General features: G+C 42.2%; 1 protein-coding gene across 3 annotated transcripts in view; it reads left to right on the forward strand.

The window, feature by feature from the left end:
- Positions 1-18,275, forward strand: part of NCAPG2 (non-SMC condensin II complex subunit G2) — a 403,487-nt gene that overhangs the window by 44,226 nt on the left and 340,986 nt on the right. For all 3 annotated transcript variants that reach the window (XM_085631953.1, XM_085631952.1, XM_085631954.1), the window contains exon 7: positions 15,885-15,979. In XM_085631953.1, the coding sequence (XP_085488079.1) occupies positions 15,885-15,979 (95 nt within the window). The remainder of the gene's footprint in view (positions 1-15,884; positions 15,980-18,275) is intronic.

Raw genomic sequence — 18,275 nt, forward strand, 5'->3', positions numbered from 1 at the left:
TAGAGTTAATCAGAATTCTTTTGCTCTTTAAAGTTATTTTACCCCAAGAACAGTGCAGAGAAACAACAAGCTGTCAGCAGAGTTATGTGTAAATATCTAAGATAATAGGCTTATGAATATCTAATCGAAAAATGCAAATCAGAAATAATGTGTCAACAAGCTTTTGCCACATGATTCCAACACTTCAGTTACTTCTTTACCAAACAAGTCTCTGTGGACAGCCATCTCCAGCATGTAAACTTAGCCATAGCCACATATGTGCCCATGTTATTGCCACAGTTCGAAACCTGAATTCTTCTGTTTACATTGTTGAGATCCACCTGTGCTCTTACACACTCTCAGATATGTTCGCTCTCACTCATTCAAACTAACACTTTCACTCATTTTATATCTCTGTTGCTCGCTTTCTAACTTAAAAGAAACACTCTTACCAGTGCCAGCCGGCAGGGTTCGGGGGTGGTGCGGCAGGAGGTGGGGTGGAGGCGGAAGGAGGAAGGGGAATGTAACTTGGGCCGAACAGCAACCGGGAAGCACACCCAGGCTTCCCTGATCAATCACTACGCTAACGCTGCAATGCAGCGTTTTGATTGGTCTGAACGCCGGGGTTTGGTGCTCAGCCAGGGAATGTGGGCCTGGGCATGTTCTCTGTGCAGGCTGTAATGCAGCCTGCGAGAAGAACATGCAAAGTGCGCATGAATGTTTGGCTGGCCCGAGAGGGCCTCCAGGCATTCATGTGCACTTGGAGTGGGCAAGCCACTCCTCCCCTACTCTGCTCTGATAGCAAAACATCCCTGCCCGCAAAGCAGCTGGAAACAATAAAATGATAATAACAACTGGATATCATCATTTTATTTTTCCTTTCGTCACACTGCTTAAAAGCAGTGGGGCGACGCTTCCCTGCCTTAGTGGAGGAGCTGTCTCTGACTCTTACTCTTTCATACTTGCTTTTGCTATTTTGCTAACTGGTTTACTCGGGCACTGAATATAATTGGGTCGCTAATTTTATTTCAGGTTTAAAATTCCACTTATACCTAAATCTGTGTTATCATTCAAGAGGTTTTCCCTCTGGATTTTCACCAGGTAAATCTTAGCAGAAATTAGGGGTTAAATAGAGTAAAATACCTATTTATGCATCATGGACTGCATAAAAACGTGAAATTTGCATGTAATGTATGTATTCCTTATTCACAGGTTTGCAACTAAGAATTGGGTGCAAATTGTGCATCTGCTAATTCCCGCACTCTGTGCAAAAGTTTGCTAGTGGGTGTGCAATTTCAGGCCCTTGCTCTACTTCACTTCGTATCTTGTTATTTTATCCCATTTTTAGGTCGAGCTTTAGCTGCAGCGCGTAAATGCTGCTCACTCTGCAAGGCATGCAGTAGTAGAGTATTGGAAACAAGCTTCCCTCACTCTCTGCCCCTATTTTCATTGGCTTCTGTCTTTGTCCTTCATAAATTCTGTCTTCTGATTGATTGTTAGTCCCACCTTGTTATGCCATGTCGTCATTTGTACCCTCCCATGACTATTGGCCCCTTTACTTGGAGTGTTACACTGTACGGTACGTGTTATTTAGAAGCACTATTTTTTCTCATTCCCCTGCCCGCACTACCTTTGTCCGTGCCTTCTCATCCCCCTGCCGCAGCCAGCCCACACTCCCGTTTGCAATGCAATAGGTCTCGCGTAAATGCGATTCCTATTGCATTGCAAATGCTTGTTAGCTTAGATATAACTCTGTCAGACTTTCAACCCAAAACACTTGCAAAGTTCACTATCACACATATTTACGGAGTCATTTGAATTCCTAACAACTAAAGAGATACATAAACATTTTAGTACAACTCTGTAGTCTACGCCACTGCCCAGTTTTCAAAAATGTTAACTCACTCATCCGCATAAAAACAAATCAGGGTCCGGTATGAGATGGAAACATGTAAAGTCATCTCCTTGATGGTCAAAGCATTGCAATGCGAATGGCACCACTGTCTGCTATAAGAGTGCTAGTTAACAATAATAAATAACTAAAATCCTCTCCTTCTTAAATACATAAAAAATAGATAGAGGGTGGGGCACTGTTAAAATATGTACGCATTGTTTGTTGCAGCACAGAAAACTGTACCATAACTTCCAAACCTATATTTCAAATTAGCTAAATCTAGTTTCCAGATGAAGAACTGATATTAGCTAGACATGTTTTAAATGCACATTTGGTCAAAAAAGTGAACGGTTTTATTTATTTTTGTATACTGCAAACTAGGCCTAATGGCTATAAAATCGCTTTGCACAGACAAGAAAAATGTGAGTTTGTTTTAAATATTGCTGTTCCTCTTCATGTTTTCTCTTTCTTGTCTTTATGTTCAAAGTGCACGTGGAAAATCAACTTTCGAGAGAGGAAAGGGAAAAGGTGTATGCGCTATTTTCAAAATGGTTAGACTGAACTTTAGATTGTGGTGCAATTAATCAGGGTTTCTTCCCCCAGATACACAGTTATGCACACATTCCTTTCATTAACTTAAATTACCAATACAAAGCCTAGTCCTACCATGTGACAGAAATCAGGTTCTCTCACTTGAAGCAAGAGCTTTCACTTAGCTTTGCTTTTGTTTTCTTTTCATGTCTTCATTTGCCATTTAGAGGGTGCCTCTGTTACTCATCAGAAAGGTCCTTTGCAATGCGCGCTCGTGCAGGCTCCCTGCGCGGAGGTTAATGAGAGAATGCGCGGCCGCCCAGGCGCGCACCTTGCAGGGAACTGTGCTCACAACGCTTAATAGTCCTCATCAAAGTTTGGATGCTTTAACATTTTCATTCTGATTTTCTTTAGTGATTTGCATGTTTTGCATTCAGCTAGTGTCCCCTCAATATATTCTAGCCAAATGTTTTGCTTTAATTTTTAAATCACAACAGCACATATTGTCAATAGAGAAACAAGAAAACTGCTTTTAAAATTTTAAATTGTAAAGGTTTTCTATAAATTAACCAGTTGTAAATAAACAGTAGCAGTTTACTTTTTATCTCTGGTAAACCTTTCACCCTGATCCTGCACAGACAATCATGCAACATTCACAATACATACACATACCATGTAAAAAACAGAATTTCTATAATTATATGTGCAGAATACCTCCTTATAGGTGCTTACAGGCAGCCCTCTTCATCCATTGGTCTGTTGCTGTGTCCTTCACATTTTCTTCCACCCTCTACAGCCTACAGCTTGGGCCAGTCAGGTAGCCCACTTTAGCCATTGACTAACTACACTGTGAATGATGGCATTCTATTCTTTCACAAAGAGCACATCCACACTAAATTGTTCCCTTCTGTACCAGGGATTACTATGACAAAGTGTGCTTTGTGCGCCCAAAATATATTTTCAATTTTTAGCCAATGCTTATTTTCTATATTGCCAAATTTCCGCCAGTTCCTCAAAACTAAGGTTTTACAAACACTAGGAGAAAACAAAACAAGCTTTCACATTGCAAAAAGGCTGGCTGCCAGCATCAGACCTGTTGACTATGCCAGTGCTTGTTCAGATTGTTTCAATTCCTAAATCAAACAGGAAGAAAAACGTTTTAGTAAAAGACTTGGTTTCTGCACTACACGTGTCCAAATTAATGTCTGCTTTCCCGGCTCATGTGGTAGGGAAAAGTTTTGCAAGATATTTCAGTTATTTTAAGCATGAGATAATGTTTTTGTGGGTATTAGTTTGTGGGGAAAAAGATTAGTAAAGAAAAGAATAAGTTTCACAGCTGGCCCAGAAATGTGCTGGCTGAGGCTCTGTGTATTAAAACCCACACCAGAGTAAAAAGTTATGTGAATAGTGATAATTCTATTCTACCTTTCTTTTACCTGGTTCTAATAAACCACATTTCTTTAAAATGTGTTCAAGCAGGAGAGATTTTATAATCTACTAATCATTTGCCAGTAATTACATTTTGAAAGTTAATTTACAGAATACAACAGTCTGTTAATATTGAGTATTTTCACTGTATATTTCCTGAACAAAATAAGGTATGATTATGCTTGATTCTCCCCACCCGCTTCTCATCCATACATTGCCACTTCAGCAGCTGGTTAATGGCCCCAATCTCTAGTGCCATGAGTGGTGAATTGTATGTCCCTGTAACGGGACATAGTTTGTGCAGCTTGTTCCTGCCAATGGCCGCATTCAGTTTCACACCCCATTACAGAAGCAGCCGCCCTTTCAGTACTGTCTTACCATAGGTTAATTCAATGTCACTTACTATACTTACAAAGATCATTCAGCATACCGTATTATAGGTACCTGCAGTTATTGAGTGATTGCCCCTTGTCCGAGATAGTTACAGCAGCTTGTTCAGTGACTTGCCCTATCAGTAGCTGCAGCCGTTTATATTTTGTCAGAAGCAGCTACCACAGCACATTAATTACCTTTTATATTGGAAGCAGCTCACTCACCACTCATTGCATCGCTGCTTACTCAGTGGTCCATGCTGGTATAAAGGCCTATTTTATTGCTTACAAAAAAACACAGCTTATTTCCTTACTCCCCTAAGGGGTTGAAGTACTGGGTATTTTAAGCCCAGCGGTGCAGGGGAACACACCCTATGACTTCGGGGTTCTTCCTGTTTTAGACCTACAGAAACACAGAGTCTTCTGGGTGAAGTCAAAGATCAGTTTATTGGCTGCAGACCAATTACAGGCGTCCTAGAAGTACAACAGCGTGTATGTTCTCAGGAGACTGCTGAAAATCACAGAAATGGGCTTCTTCTTAAATACAGAATTTCCTGCTTCAGGCATACATTCCTAAGTTTACGATATGGCTATTACACGTATACATTACAAAACGAAAAGGCAGAGTCATGATGACCATCCCACATTCCAGTTAAGCCAGCCCGTAATTATTTACACAGTAAGGCTCAGATCCCACATCAGATATCGATAGGCCCCAATAAACATGAGCATCTCCTGTTTTGGGAAACAAGCCATAAAGCAGGAACAGTCAGGTGTGAAAGAGATTAGCCGGAGGCTTGTGTAGGATGAAAGGACTTTATGGTGTGTCAAGCCCTGATGCTAATCACAGGTGGCCAGAGGACGGGGAACTTGTGAGACCAGTTTGACCTGGGGCAGCGGAGCCAAGCTGCCCAGGTCACAGAAAAGTCAAAGAAAGGCACATGTGCTCTAAAAGGCCCGTTTTCAACTTCATGCTATATAGCCTATGTGAGGGCAACCATAAGATGGCCACCGCTACAAAATGGAACCCACGCAGTGATGTGAAATAGCGTATACACAGTGCATTCATAGCTAAAACGCTACACAAAGCACTCGTACATACCGCATTAACCATTCGCGGTTCACTATTACCGAGATAGACAGGGGTAGGGCCCTGCCTCCTACGCGGTCCCAAATTCTAAAGTACGACAGGGTGAGAACTTTAATTTTTTTCTTCACTATATCTATATGTTGCCACTTGTACAGCATATATAGTCCTGTCTTAAATACATCTCTAAGCACCCTCCCGTCTCTACATCAGCAGGGAGAGCAAGCAGTTACTCTTCAAACCACCATTTCTTGGTAGCCAAATCTACCAAAAACATGCCCTCTGAAATCCTTGCCCATTACTCTAACCTGCTGCATTTTCACATCCATTCTGCGACTCACCATCTTCTCCCCATGCACCAGTCTCCTGCCAATCCTATGCTCCTCCACTCTTATCCTACGCCCTGACACCCGTACTCTTTTCCCACCTATGCTGCTCGTCATGCAGTTAAGCTGAATCTCTGCTAGTTTCCCCACTCGCTGTATTGTATTCCAATGATCAACCTTCCCGCCCTATTTTTGGCTACCCCATACTTGCGCAGTCCTTCAGCATGACTACCTACTGTGTTTCTGTGACCCTCTCCCCTTTCTTCTCCGTCCTGATTATCTCCTTTCTGCGGTTCACCTTCTATCTCTGCCCTCCCCCATCTTAACCTCCTGTGCATTGTACACTTGCTCCCACTGTACACCACTAGGTGGCCAAATAGCTATGTTTGAGCTTTATTTATGTTCCTACAATAACATGGCAATATTTCTAGGGATGCCTACCAATACCTCTGATGCATATTATTTATTGCCCCACCTTAATTTAGAAGCATGCCCTCAAGTTACTCTCATATAAACATGTTGTTTGAGTTCCCTATAATATCTTGACCATTTTTAGTTTCTTTATATCTTCCAATTGTATTAGGAATTCCTCAAAGTCCTGTGATGTGCTCAATAAGAAGGGTGGGCAGGAAGTAACAGTTTTCCTTAATTTTTTCCTTTCAGAAATGTATGCATTGAATCGTTTCCTTTAACCAGGCTGGGAAATCTCTATATTTTCAACCTAGGTGTTCTGAAACTAATTTAAAACAGAATCCTTTCCACGTAAGATATATAATTTAGGCTATAACTTCCTTGCCAGAAACCGTATTTAGTTAGCATTCACCTTCTCATTTGACGCGGTTTCATTAGCTTGAGTAATTTCAACACAAAAATATCAAGTTGAGTCAAATTCTTCCCCTAAGTTGAATTCTGAGAGTGTGTCTGAATCTCATTCTTATTGGAAGCTCTTTATGCTTCAGCAGCCTTCAATGTCTTGATAATTGCTGCCTCCCTCATGATGTTTGCTTCTGTTAGTAGTTTAGAAAACTTTGCACTTGTTGGGGGTTTTCTCAGACTAAATCAGATAAGTTTGAAGAAAAAACATAATTGTTTAAGAATTGCAGAACATGTGCTCAAAAGAAAGTGTTTCCAAGATTCTTGTAGAAACTTCCCATTTCCTTAGTACCCCTGACATATTGCAAAGGGCTATGAAACATGTAATGGGTTTACAGCAGAATTCTTCAAGAACAGATTAAGGTTTGTTTACCTCCCAAATATATCAAATTATTAATCTAAAGACAAGGAAACTGTCCATGTGATATCTGCTGACTACCTCTGGGGAGAGGAAGAGTCAGGAGATTTTTCATCATGTCTTCACTGAGGCTTCTATTTCTGCCCCCATAAAGCCCTTCCTGACAGCTGCCTCTTAGTTGATAGGAAAGGCCTGTCAAAACAACTCAAACCTAGTGTGATTGTTCACTTAGCTCACTCCTCAATGACTCTGTGATGCCAAATAGATTTTCGTAATGAAAGTACATTAAAGTAGAATACTACAGTCCTCAATATAGTCAGTAGCCCATCCTACATCTCACTGGTCCACTCACCCCTGTTTTTGAGCCTGTTGACAACTGAAGGCCTGATTTAGAATTTAGTGGATGGTTTACTCCATCACAAACGTGATGGATGTGCTGTCTGCCTTATTACAGTTGGCATGCGATATAATGCGGGCGGGATGTCCGTTGTATTTGTGGTAGAGTAACCCATCCAATAAACTCTAAAGCAGGCCCGAGTTTACACTGGCAAAAAACAGGGAGGACATCTATTTAAATGTGAGTGCCATTGATACATCACACATGCTTAGTTCTTTAAAGGACCACAGACCTGCTGACCTCTCTAGAGCCATCATTTAATGCCACTAATGCTTGTATGGTGCTTTTGAAAACTCAGTATATAAGGCCAGCGTTCTACACCTGTGAGGCACTTGAGACACCCAACCCTCCTGTAGAGGTTCAGACATTGCAATGTATATCTGCAGAGTTTTTGACTGCAAGTCCCACAACCTTTTATGAGGCAAAAGCCTCCGGCATAATATTAATTTAGTACTGTAGTTGTTGAATGAGGCCAGTCCAGTAATATTTGGATGTGCATTGCATGTATGTAGAGAGAGATGTAGGATAAGGTCTAGAACTTTGCATTTTAAGGTCTCAATTAAAAGACCAATTGGAAAGTAAAATCTTTAGCATGTAACTGCCAGTTTGGCGCCCCTCACAGGTCAATGTGCGCAGATGCCGTGTGTGTAGGATTGGAACACTTCTTGAAAGCTTGGTTAACTGACACTGGTCAGAACAAGAATAGCAGAGGAGTTTAGGTCCTCTCTGCCAGCCCAGTGAGATTTGCATGTTGCCAATATTTGTCCTCAGGAACTTGAAATACATTGTGAGACATCATTTAATTCAACAGATAACACACACAATAAGATGTTCGCGTCGCTGCTGAATGATGAAATCAAGTGTTTGAGTCACAAGGAGGTCCATTTTCTAATGCATACTAATGTGTTCACATTTGTGCCTAACCTGCCTTTGCTGAATATTGTACGGTGAAAGCTGCTCCTATGTTTTTCACTGTACGAAACTTCCATTAAAGTCTGGTGGTAATCACAACTGAAAATACAGGTGTAAGATACAGTATACCGATTTGAAAGTCTATTCAGTTTCCTCCTGATTAAGATGGCTCCTATATATCAGACTTCATTACAGTGTACAGTAGAGCCCGACACCCTCTCTAAGATTGTCACGGTGTCATATGTTCAAATATTATTGTGTGAACTAAATCTTGATTGACTCTTAGTATGACACTACATGCAGGTAGGCACGTCTGACCTGAAAATAATGACAATGCAGTGAACCACAAATGTGTTCCAGTGCACACAGGGATTTCATTTGATCTTCCTCACAAGATAGTGATGAATTCAGTGCCCCGTGCAGCAGGTGAAGCAACATCCGTGTCAGATATCACATGCAAGTACTCAGGAGAATGGCAAAGATGTGATGACGCAAGAGCAGTTGTGAATAGGGACTAGCCCCATCTAGACACATTTTTCAATCGTAAAGAAGATTAAGTTAAATCTTTATTCAACAATGTGTCACAAACTCAAGTGCATCAGCAAGAGCTCAACTGAACTCCTTAGAACATTCACAGGACAAAACGTCCAACGTTTGAAATTTGTATGAATCTTTAAATTTTATAGCTAAAGATAATTTAATGAATATACAATGCTCCATGAGAAAATTATTTTGAAATGTTAATACATTTTACCAGTTTTTTACTCAAGTGGCCCAGTTGTTGAACTTTATTTCATGTGAGTATAACGGTACACTCCTAGCTAAACAGAAAAATATTTAATTAAGCTACCCGAGTGCTAGACTAAATACAGTTTAGATAATTGGATCTCTCTCAGGATCCTCGGCATTGCATATACACCTTGAAATCTGTTTGTAATGTATGCATGTTATTGAAATAATTTCAAAATTGTTTTTATAATGAAGACCTGCAGATTTTATATAATTCAAATTCAAATAGACTTTATTCGGATTTCAAAACCATCCATAAAAGCACAAAACCTAAATTAAGATACACAGTTTAACACTACAGTTTTAGGCCGCAAATTAATAATAGATAACATATTAAATATAACTTACAAGAGCAACAATTAAAATACAATTATACCGTCTTACTAGACTATACATTAGGCCATCATACGTGCAATATATAAAAATATACAGAAATGTAACTACTAACTTTGTAGAGGCAAAGCAGATACAGTGCATTAGGTTTGTGCAAATTGAGCTTTAAAGTGCGTAGTGCGTATATAAACAGAATTACTCAATTTTCAAAGACCTGCGTGAGCGTACGATTGCATTAAGAAAACCACTGACTCTAAAAATTAATTCGTCCGATCCAAGCGTTAAAAAGTGTCTAAAAGCATGATTATGGTCAGTCAAATCATATTTCCTGCAATAAGGGATTAGGTAATACTTTGTATATTTCCTATACAAACCGCAGCCAAAAATGAAATGGAGCATACTCTGGGATCCACCAAGATCACAAGGGCAATGTAATTTTTCCAGATTTTTAGTGTAGCCCAATGGAAAGCAGATAAGGTTTACAATGCTCCTGTCCCTAAATCTAAATAATAAGCCCCTGTTCCACCTGCCCAAATTTTTACGTAGATAGGGCTCGGGTAACGTCGGAGATTCAGTATATAACTCCCGGATCATTAGGTAGTTTGTTATAGATAATTTCAGTGAGTCCACTCTTTCCCTCTCATTATAAAAGTATTGATAGAGTGCCCTTCTCACCAGGTTTTTATGGGAGCGGTCAATCTGGTTGGGCTCTATAAAGAGGTGACCATAGTTGACACTCACAAGGCTCCTTTCCACCGCGTTTATCCAGGGGATTAAGCTCGAGTTCTCACATTTCAAACAATCCATAATAATCTCACGGTGAAGGGAAGCTGCTTGGTTTTGCCAAATCCTTAACCAAAATAATGCAGGTCTGGCTCTTATAAAATCCTCAATATAATGTAATTTTAGTTCTTTATGACATACGAAGGTCGGTGCACTAATAACCCCCCCCCAGGATCTTCCGACAGAATCTATTCTCTTCTCTTTGTAATTCTGAACAGTTCGAGAACCCCCAGACTTCTGCTCCATACGTTCCAGTTGGAAGACATTGAGTCTGATAAATTTGTAATAAACTGGAAACCACATCAGCCCGACGGGGTTGACGAAGAGAGGTGACAGAATTAATGGATTTAGAGAGTTTGTTCCTCCCCATTGCAACATGGGGTTGCCATGAACCGCTATTAGAGAATAGTAGACCCAGATAAGGGAAAGTGCATGTGCTTTTTAAAATATTTTGGCCTATCACAATATTTGGGATTTTATAATTTTTAGGGCCGCGGGTCATTATAAAAGATTTGCTAAAATTAGTGCACAAACCAAGATCAGACATATAATTAACGAATCCCGAGATTAAAATGCGCAGAGCATTCGGGGTGCGGCCCATAAGGACCGCATCATCTGCGTAAAGTAACGCCGGGATAGGTCTCTGATTAATGATAGGGACATCCTTTGTCAGATTACATAGGGAGTTAGTTAGTTCATTAATGTATAATATAAAAAGCAAGGGGTCCAGGACGCAGCCTTGTCTCATCCCCTTGCCAATTAAAATATCATTTGAAACCTCACCTTCGTTATTTATTCGTACTCGGGCTTTCAAATTGCAATGGAGGTTGGCCAAAAAGTGGACTATAGGTTCATCTAAACCATAATTTAAAAGAATGGACCATAAGCGGGAACGGTTTACAAAATCAAATGCTGAACTTAAATCCATAAAACCAAAATATAAGGGGGATTGTTTGGCTCTTGTATATTTGGCCATTAGGAGATTAAGATTCAAGCATTGTTCCACCGTGCCAAGTTTACTCCTAAAGCCCAACTGGCAACGGTAGATAATAGAGTTCTCATCTGCCCAGGTACTAATTTTATTAAATAGAACCCTTCCAAGGACCTTCAGGGTGTTATCGATCAAGGATATTGGTCGATAACACCCCGGGTCCATCCTATCTCCTTTTTTAAAAATGGGTACAATGGTGCTGTTGGACCATGTCGAGGGGATGGATTTCTTATTCAAGTTATTAAAAAGGTTACAGAGTAAGGGGGCCCAGATACAGATGTTAGATTTTATCTGGTCAATGGACAGGCCATCTGGGCCAGGAGCCTTATTGCCAGCACTATTGGCAATGGCATCCTCCACCTCCTCTAATGTTATAACTATGGTACTGTCGGGGAAAGTATCCTCGGTTAGGTCTCCAACAGCAGCATAGAGCTTAGAAAAATGATTGACCCATGAATCACCTGTGATATTGCAGTTTATCGGGGTAATGTTACTGCCCAGGGCTCTCAAGTTCTTTACTTCTCTCCAAAACCCTGTCGAGTCTTTTAGGGCAACAGTTTTAGTGAGATTGTCCCAGTGGCTTATTAACAGCTCCTCAGATCTAACTTTTAATGTATGTTTATATTTAAGGCGTAATGATCTGACAAGGGACACATCTCGGGGTTTAGCTTCCAAGGCCTTTCTGAGCTCTCTATTAGCCCTCGAACAATCGGTGTCAAACCATCTGTGGTTGTTTATGTTATTCTTTTTTAGGGGTTTGGAGATTGCCCTTTTTATAGCTGCACATAAATCACAGAAGGACTTGATTATGTCAGGGCCGCCGAATGTTAAGCAGTTAGAGATCAATAGAGGGTGATTCTTAATCACATTAACTAGAATCTCTTGGTTATCAATCCCTCTCCATACAATCCTAAGCCTATCTATAGATACAGTAATGTTTGAGGCCCCAACCTCATGTGGGCCTATAGGTTTTTTAATGGATTTAAGGTGAATTACTATTGGCAGGTGATCGCTATATGAGCTACTGACAACCTCAGATTTAAGTAACACACCACTAAGGAGGGAGGAGGTAAACATATAGTCAATAGTTGTTGAACTACCGCGGCCAATATAGGTGGGGGCCGGTGCCTTTTCCTCAGCAATTCCACTGTAACCCATTACATCGTCTAAATCCCTGCTATATAATAAGTCCAATAGTTCAGATCCTCGTCTACAAGGCGGGGATATAGAATGAATGTAAGCATTGAAATCTCCGCCTACACAACTACCATCAAATTGGCCATACTTTTCTCCATTTGCAATTTCATCAATAAAATTAAACAATTCTAAAAAAGTGGGATTAGGATGGTTAACGGAATCATTGTTATAAAAGTTTATAAAACAAATCTTTAACCTTGCAACATATTTCACAGCTATCAAGTGTTTGCTGAGCACATATAGTGGTTCAATTTTCACGTCCTTAGAGATTTTTGCCCAGATAGATAGACCACCACTAGGTCGCCCCATAGCAGGAGATGGTGCAATAAGATTATGACAGAAAAAGCCCTCCAGTATTTGAACACGTGTGCACCATGTTTCTTGCAACATTACCACATCAAAGTTACTTATCCAAGTAACCCATTCTTTAATTTTCATCTTTCCTAAGAGCCCAGCAATGTTCCAACTAATGATACTCAAAGTATCAATCGGTAAGATAATGGGGGAAAGAGGAAGGGCAATGGGAAGATCGGGGCATACTACATGTGGAGGTACTAATCTACCTGGGCATGGCTTGTGAATACATGTGAAATTTGCCTTTACCAAAGGAACAATACTTGTAACCTCATCAGTTATGTTAGGAAATGTTAGTGGTGGTCAATCTAGACTTCCTAAATCAGATAAGGCGGAAAATCTATTGGATAGGGGAAAAGTGGTAGGGGCCGTTTGAAATAATCTATGAGGAGGCCTATAGAAATAACCCAGTGGAAGGAGGGTTATTGCGGTAGACAGACTGGCGTGGGTTTTATAATTATCCATGAAGAATCTAACTGAGTTTGGGTGTCTAAAATTGATCCCTATACAGTCCCCACTTATGTTTTTGTGTTGTGGACCCACCCAACTCACCCGACGAGCTGCTATGATCTCATTTGAGATGTCCCATCTTGCCCCTTTATGTTTGGTCAGCCAATCGATACATTTGTTGTGTAGTTGTACCCATGACTCACCTTGACCTTCTTTAAGGGCAGGGACGCCTGCTAAGACTAGAACATATGGGCAGGCTTCTGGGGGTAAGTGGAGTGACGGCCCTTGATTGTTAGTGGGTCTATTTCTTACAAGTTCACCTCCACTATTGCTTACGCCATCAGGAGTGATGCCTGTCCTAGCTAGTGAAGTAGCTAATGGGGTAGCAATAGCCTAGACATTTGAACTTGGTGTTGGCCATTGCTATTCCTACTACTTCAGAGGGGTCATAAGTTGAACCAATGTTCCGTACGCGTGGGGTATTGTCTGGGCTGCTATTAGAGGATACAATTTTAGAAATAGTTGGGCCTTTGATGTTACTAGACCCAGGGTCGGCAGTAATATCCAGACCCCCCTCCCTCAGGACATTACATAGTGGTTCTAGCTCCTTCATAAATTTCTCGCCCCGGAGGGCATCTAAACTAATAATGCCTTTTCTTTTAGTTTCCTCTTTTTTTACAAGGTTTTCGATTTTATCTAGTCTCTAAAAATAGTATTAAATTGTTTAGCTATTTGAACTTCAACTTGTTTAAAAATGGTGTCTACAATAGTTTCGATCAAGTTGCCATTGTATTTAGGTTGGATATTTCGATCGAAGAATTCAGTCTGTGTACAGACAGAGTTATCAATTCCCTCAAGGGGCAACATGAAATCCCCAAAGGTGCCTTTGTCCATAGCTAAAAGCTGTGGTCTACTGTCAAAAGCAGGGAGGCTCTCAGTGCCTTTATCCAATAGTGATAGTGAAGGCAATAGATCCTCGGTGACAATTGGTGTTACTATTTCACAGTCTTTATCTTTATTCCACATGCTCTGTGGGGTAGGTTGATTTCTACAGCGACTTGGTTGTTTCCTTTTGTTTACAGTACTTTTAGCAGGTCCTCTCTTGCTTTTTCCCCCTGCTGTTTTATTAGTAGATGGCGTTATATCTGTTTCAGGTTCCACTAAAGAGTCAGTGACAGGGACAGTCGCCAAACTGGTGGTTCCAATAATAGGGGCTGATGTATCAACTTGGACAGTTGGTTTAATGGCAATTACTGTAGGGGAAAGTGGGAGGTCGAGATTGGAAGTAGCCTTTGGAGATTGAGGGCATAGAGGAGTAATAGTAGGTAGTCCAATGGACATCCTCCTTTCAGTGTCTGCTATCTCATTGGTGACCATGGTAAGGGCATTGGCCAATAATTTATCAAACGATGTGGGCAACTCAACAGGGTCTACAGGTGCAGTCGTGGTAGTACGTTTCCCCATGGTATGTTCAAGTACCTTCGCAGCCTGATGTGAACAGAGGGATGGCCCGCCCGACCACTGGTGACCACTGAGGGCCACAGAGGGCCCGCCCTTTGCCCGGGCTTAGCCCGGCACTACCCGCGCGCTACCCGCGGCGCGGGGGGCAGGGTCCGTTAAGTAGCGCCTCCGGGCGCACTGTCAGCGTTTCCCGTTCCGGTCCCAGGGGAACCTGGGAAATGTAGTTCCAGCGGGCGCTCCCCCCACACAGCGGTCGCGGCGGCAGCGACGGCGGGAGGGAGGTGCTGCGGGTTCCAGGGAACTGAGGCACACTCGGGTAGGTAGCAGTAGGTTGTGGTAAATTGCCCAGGTTTCTGGCTCGTCCCCCGCTCTGCCGGGGGCAGGGTCCGTTAAGTAGCGCCTCCGGGCGCGCTGTCAGCGTTTCCCGTTCCGGTCCCAGGGGAACCTGGGAAATGTAGTTCCAGCGGGCGCTCCCCCCACACAGCGGTCGCGGCGGCAGCGACGGCGGGAGGGAGATGCTGCGGGTTCCAGGGATCTGAGGCACACTCGGGTAGGTAGCAGTAGGTTGTGGTAAATTGCCCAGGTTTCTGGCTCGTCCCCCGCTCTGCCGGGGGCAGGGTCCGTTAAGTAGCGCCTCCGGGCGCGCTGTCAGCGTTTCCCGTTCCGGTCCCAGGGGAACCTGGGAAATGTAGTTCCAGCGGGCGCTCCCCCCACACAGCGGTCGCGGCGGCAGCAACGGAGGGAGGGAGATGCTGCGGGTTCCAGGGAACTGAGGCACACTCGGGTAGGTAGCAGTAGGTTGTGGTAAATTGCCCAGGTTTCTGGCTCGTCCCCCGCTCTGCCGGGGCCAGGGCCTGTTAAGTAGCGCCTCCGGGCGCGCTGTCAGCGTTTCCCGTTCCGGTCCCAGGGAAACCTGGGAAATGTAGTTCCAGCGGGCGCTCCCCCCACACAGCGGTCGCGGCGGCAGCGACGGCGGGAGGGAGATGCTGCGGGTTCCAGGGAACTGAGGCACACTCGGGTAGGTAGCAGTAGGTTGTGGTAAATTGCCCAGGTTTCTGGCTCGATTTTATATAAAAAGAATAAATGAAAACCTAAATGCCCATAATGTGTTTCAGTAGGTACAGATGTGGAAATTTGACAATGTAGGTACTCATTGTTAGGCATGCTAAATAGCTTTTGGCGGAGGTGGGAATCATTTATTTGTGGCATACTTGCATATTGATTGTGAAGCAAAAATCTGCTCTTTGAGTACAAACTATAGGTAGTTTGATGAATTCCTAGCAATAGTCTGAAGCAAATTGTACATCTTTCACAAGTGTCATTTATAATTGTTTTTTTAAATGTAATATGTTCTGTGTTTTCATTAACAGGGAAGAAGATTTTTGAGTTTTCTGTTCAGCTGGAATGTTGGATTCATAAATTTAATCCACGGGACTGTGAAAAACCAGTTGCAGTGTTTTCCAAAGTATGTATGCTAAGTGTTTGACTACTTAAACCAGAGTCTTCTGTTGGATGTGAACACAATCTATTTGTAAGAATGGTTGTAAAGAGTTGTTTTCTGCATAGATTCAGTGGCAAATTCTCACTTCATTGCTTTAAAACAGAGATGTGGAATTCCTATCGCCCAAAGGCCAGGGCATATTGTTTGTGGTGAATACCAAGAAGACCATTTTGACCATTGGACACATAGAATCTTCCTTCCGGCAGCACAAACCCAGGAGCTGACCGTTTACAGTACACCAGGGTAGTTAAGATGTGCAGGAATCCTCAGTTGCTAATGCAAGATGTGCATCTGAGCATACTAGATGTTACACATTACATATATCATTAATTACTGCAAAGCGTTTACTATTAAGGCAAGTGCTATCACGAACCACAGTAAGCTGATGCATTTTTTATTGTCATTCCAAAATAAAACCATGCACTTGTTTGTAAAATCTACCAATGTATGGCTGTTTCTAAAAGTTAATATTTTTTTAATTAAATTTTATTATTCAGTTGAAACCATGTACACCAATTAGTTATTGCACTATGCAAAGCAGTCAATAACCTGGAATGCTGGATATCTAGTAATCAGTGCAGAGCCCCACACAACCAAGAATCTTGAAAAAAATGAGCTTTTTCGTAGAGCAACAGGCACATTTACTTTTGCATAAAAATCTACTGATCCAGCCTGTAATATCCTTTGTGTATCCTACAAGTCATCAGTACTCTTCTACTGTGCCCGATGGGCACGAAGGTGCTCCCAGAAGTCCGTGGGATGAGTCTTTCGGGTGCAGTGTATATCTCTGTCTGATCCCTAAAGTATAACTCCTGCATCAAGGTCATAGCTGCTCGCCTTTTGGCCAGAAGCAGGGCCATGGTAGGAAAGCGCTGCATTGTTTTCGATAAATACATTGTTTCCAGATGCTTCTTGATATTAACCAGGCTTGTGAACATGGAGTAATGCCCAGTTGTTTTATACACAAGGAATATGGTTTCTTCACAGGGAAAATGATTTTCCTTGTGCTTTAAACAATTGGGCATTACTTCATGTTCACTAGCACTTTATGTACCTGCTTATTATCAAGAAACATCTGGAAACAATAAATTAGGAAAATCATTTTACCTGTGGAGAAATCCTATTTCCGGCAAACCTCAAAGTATAGAGGTGTTCCTGTAGGACTCTTTATGCAATATAGCATATACTGGTGTACACTGTAATGAGCCCAAGTGTTTCCTTATGAGTGGACAGGGGCTTGCGATGCAATTCCAAACTGCTTTGTTAGGGGGTAGTGTGGTCGCGCAGCCTTAGGCCTAACACAGAGGAGTGCAAGACATTTGCAAATACACACAATGATCAGAAAATGACACACACTGTTCAAGAAGGAGATCCACACTAATTTATAACAAGCATTTGCAATGCAATAGGTCTCGCATTTGTTGGAGTTGGAGCTATTGACATTGTAAATGCCAATGTTTGTTAGTTATGTTTTTTAAGTGGAGTGATAATTTAAATAAACAAGGAACATATTAACCTGTAATAATGTGCTAGAATCTGTTGGAGGAATATGGTTAAAGACCATTGTGCACACTGAAGAGAGGCATGCAAGTCCAGGACAGTGTCTCCTATGACTGAGCAGTGCGGAACCTGAGTAACAGTCTCTTAATCACGCAGTTTTGCCATCTGCACTAGTCCTGTTATCATCAGCGCTATTCTTATTGTTGTCATCGGCCCTAGTCTCGTTGTCATCGGCTCTAGTCTCGTTGTCATCGGCCCTAGTCTCGTTGTCATCGGCCCTAGTCTCGTTGTCATCGGCCCTAGTCTCGTTGTCATCGGCCCTAGTCTCGTTGTCATCGGCCCTAGTCTCGTTGTCATCGGCCCTAGTCTCGTTGTCATCGGCCCTAGTCTCGTTGTCATCGGCCCTAGTCTCGTTGTCATCGGCCCTAGTCTTGTTGTCATCGGCCCTAGTCTCGTGGCACTAGTCTCGTTGTCATCGGCACTAGTCTCATTGTTAACATCAGCGCTATTTCCGTTGTTGTCATTGGTGTTGTCATAGCACTGGTCTCATTGTTATCATCAGCACTGTTCTCGTTAGCACTAGTCCCACTTCTGCAATATATCCTATGGAAGGAAGAATACGTTCTATAAACAGATACAATACTGGACTTACACGACCAATCTCCAGGAGTTCAGGTTAGTGGTAGGGAAGGTCCAAGGCAGCACTAGCAGTATAGCACCAGCGGCATGGAGTCGGCCAGGTGCAGGGTGTTAGGAGCCC

Source organism: Triturus cristatus, chromosome 10, assembly GCF_964204655.1.
Source record: "Triturus cristatus chromosome 10, aTriCri1.1, whole genome shotgun sequence".
Lineage (NCBI taxonomy): Eukaryota > Metazoa > Chordata > Amphibia > Caudata > Salamandridae > Triturus > Triturus cristatus.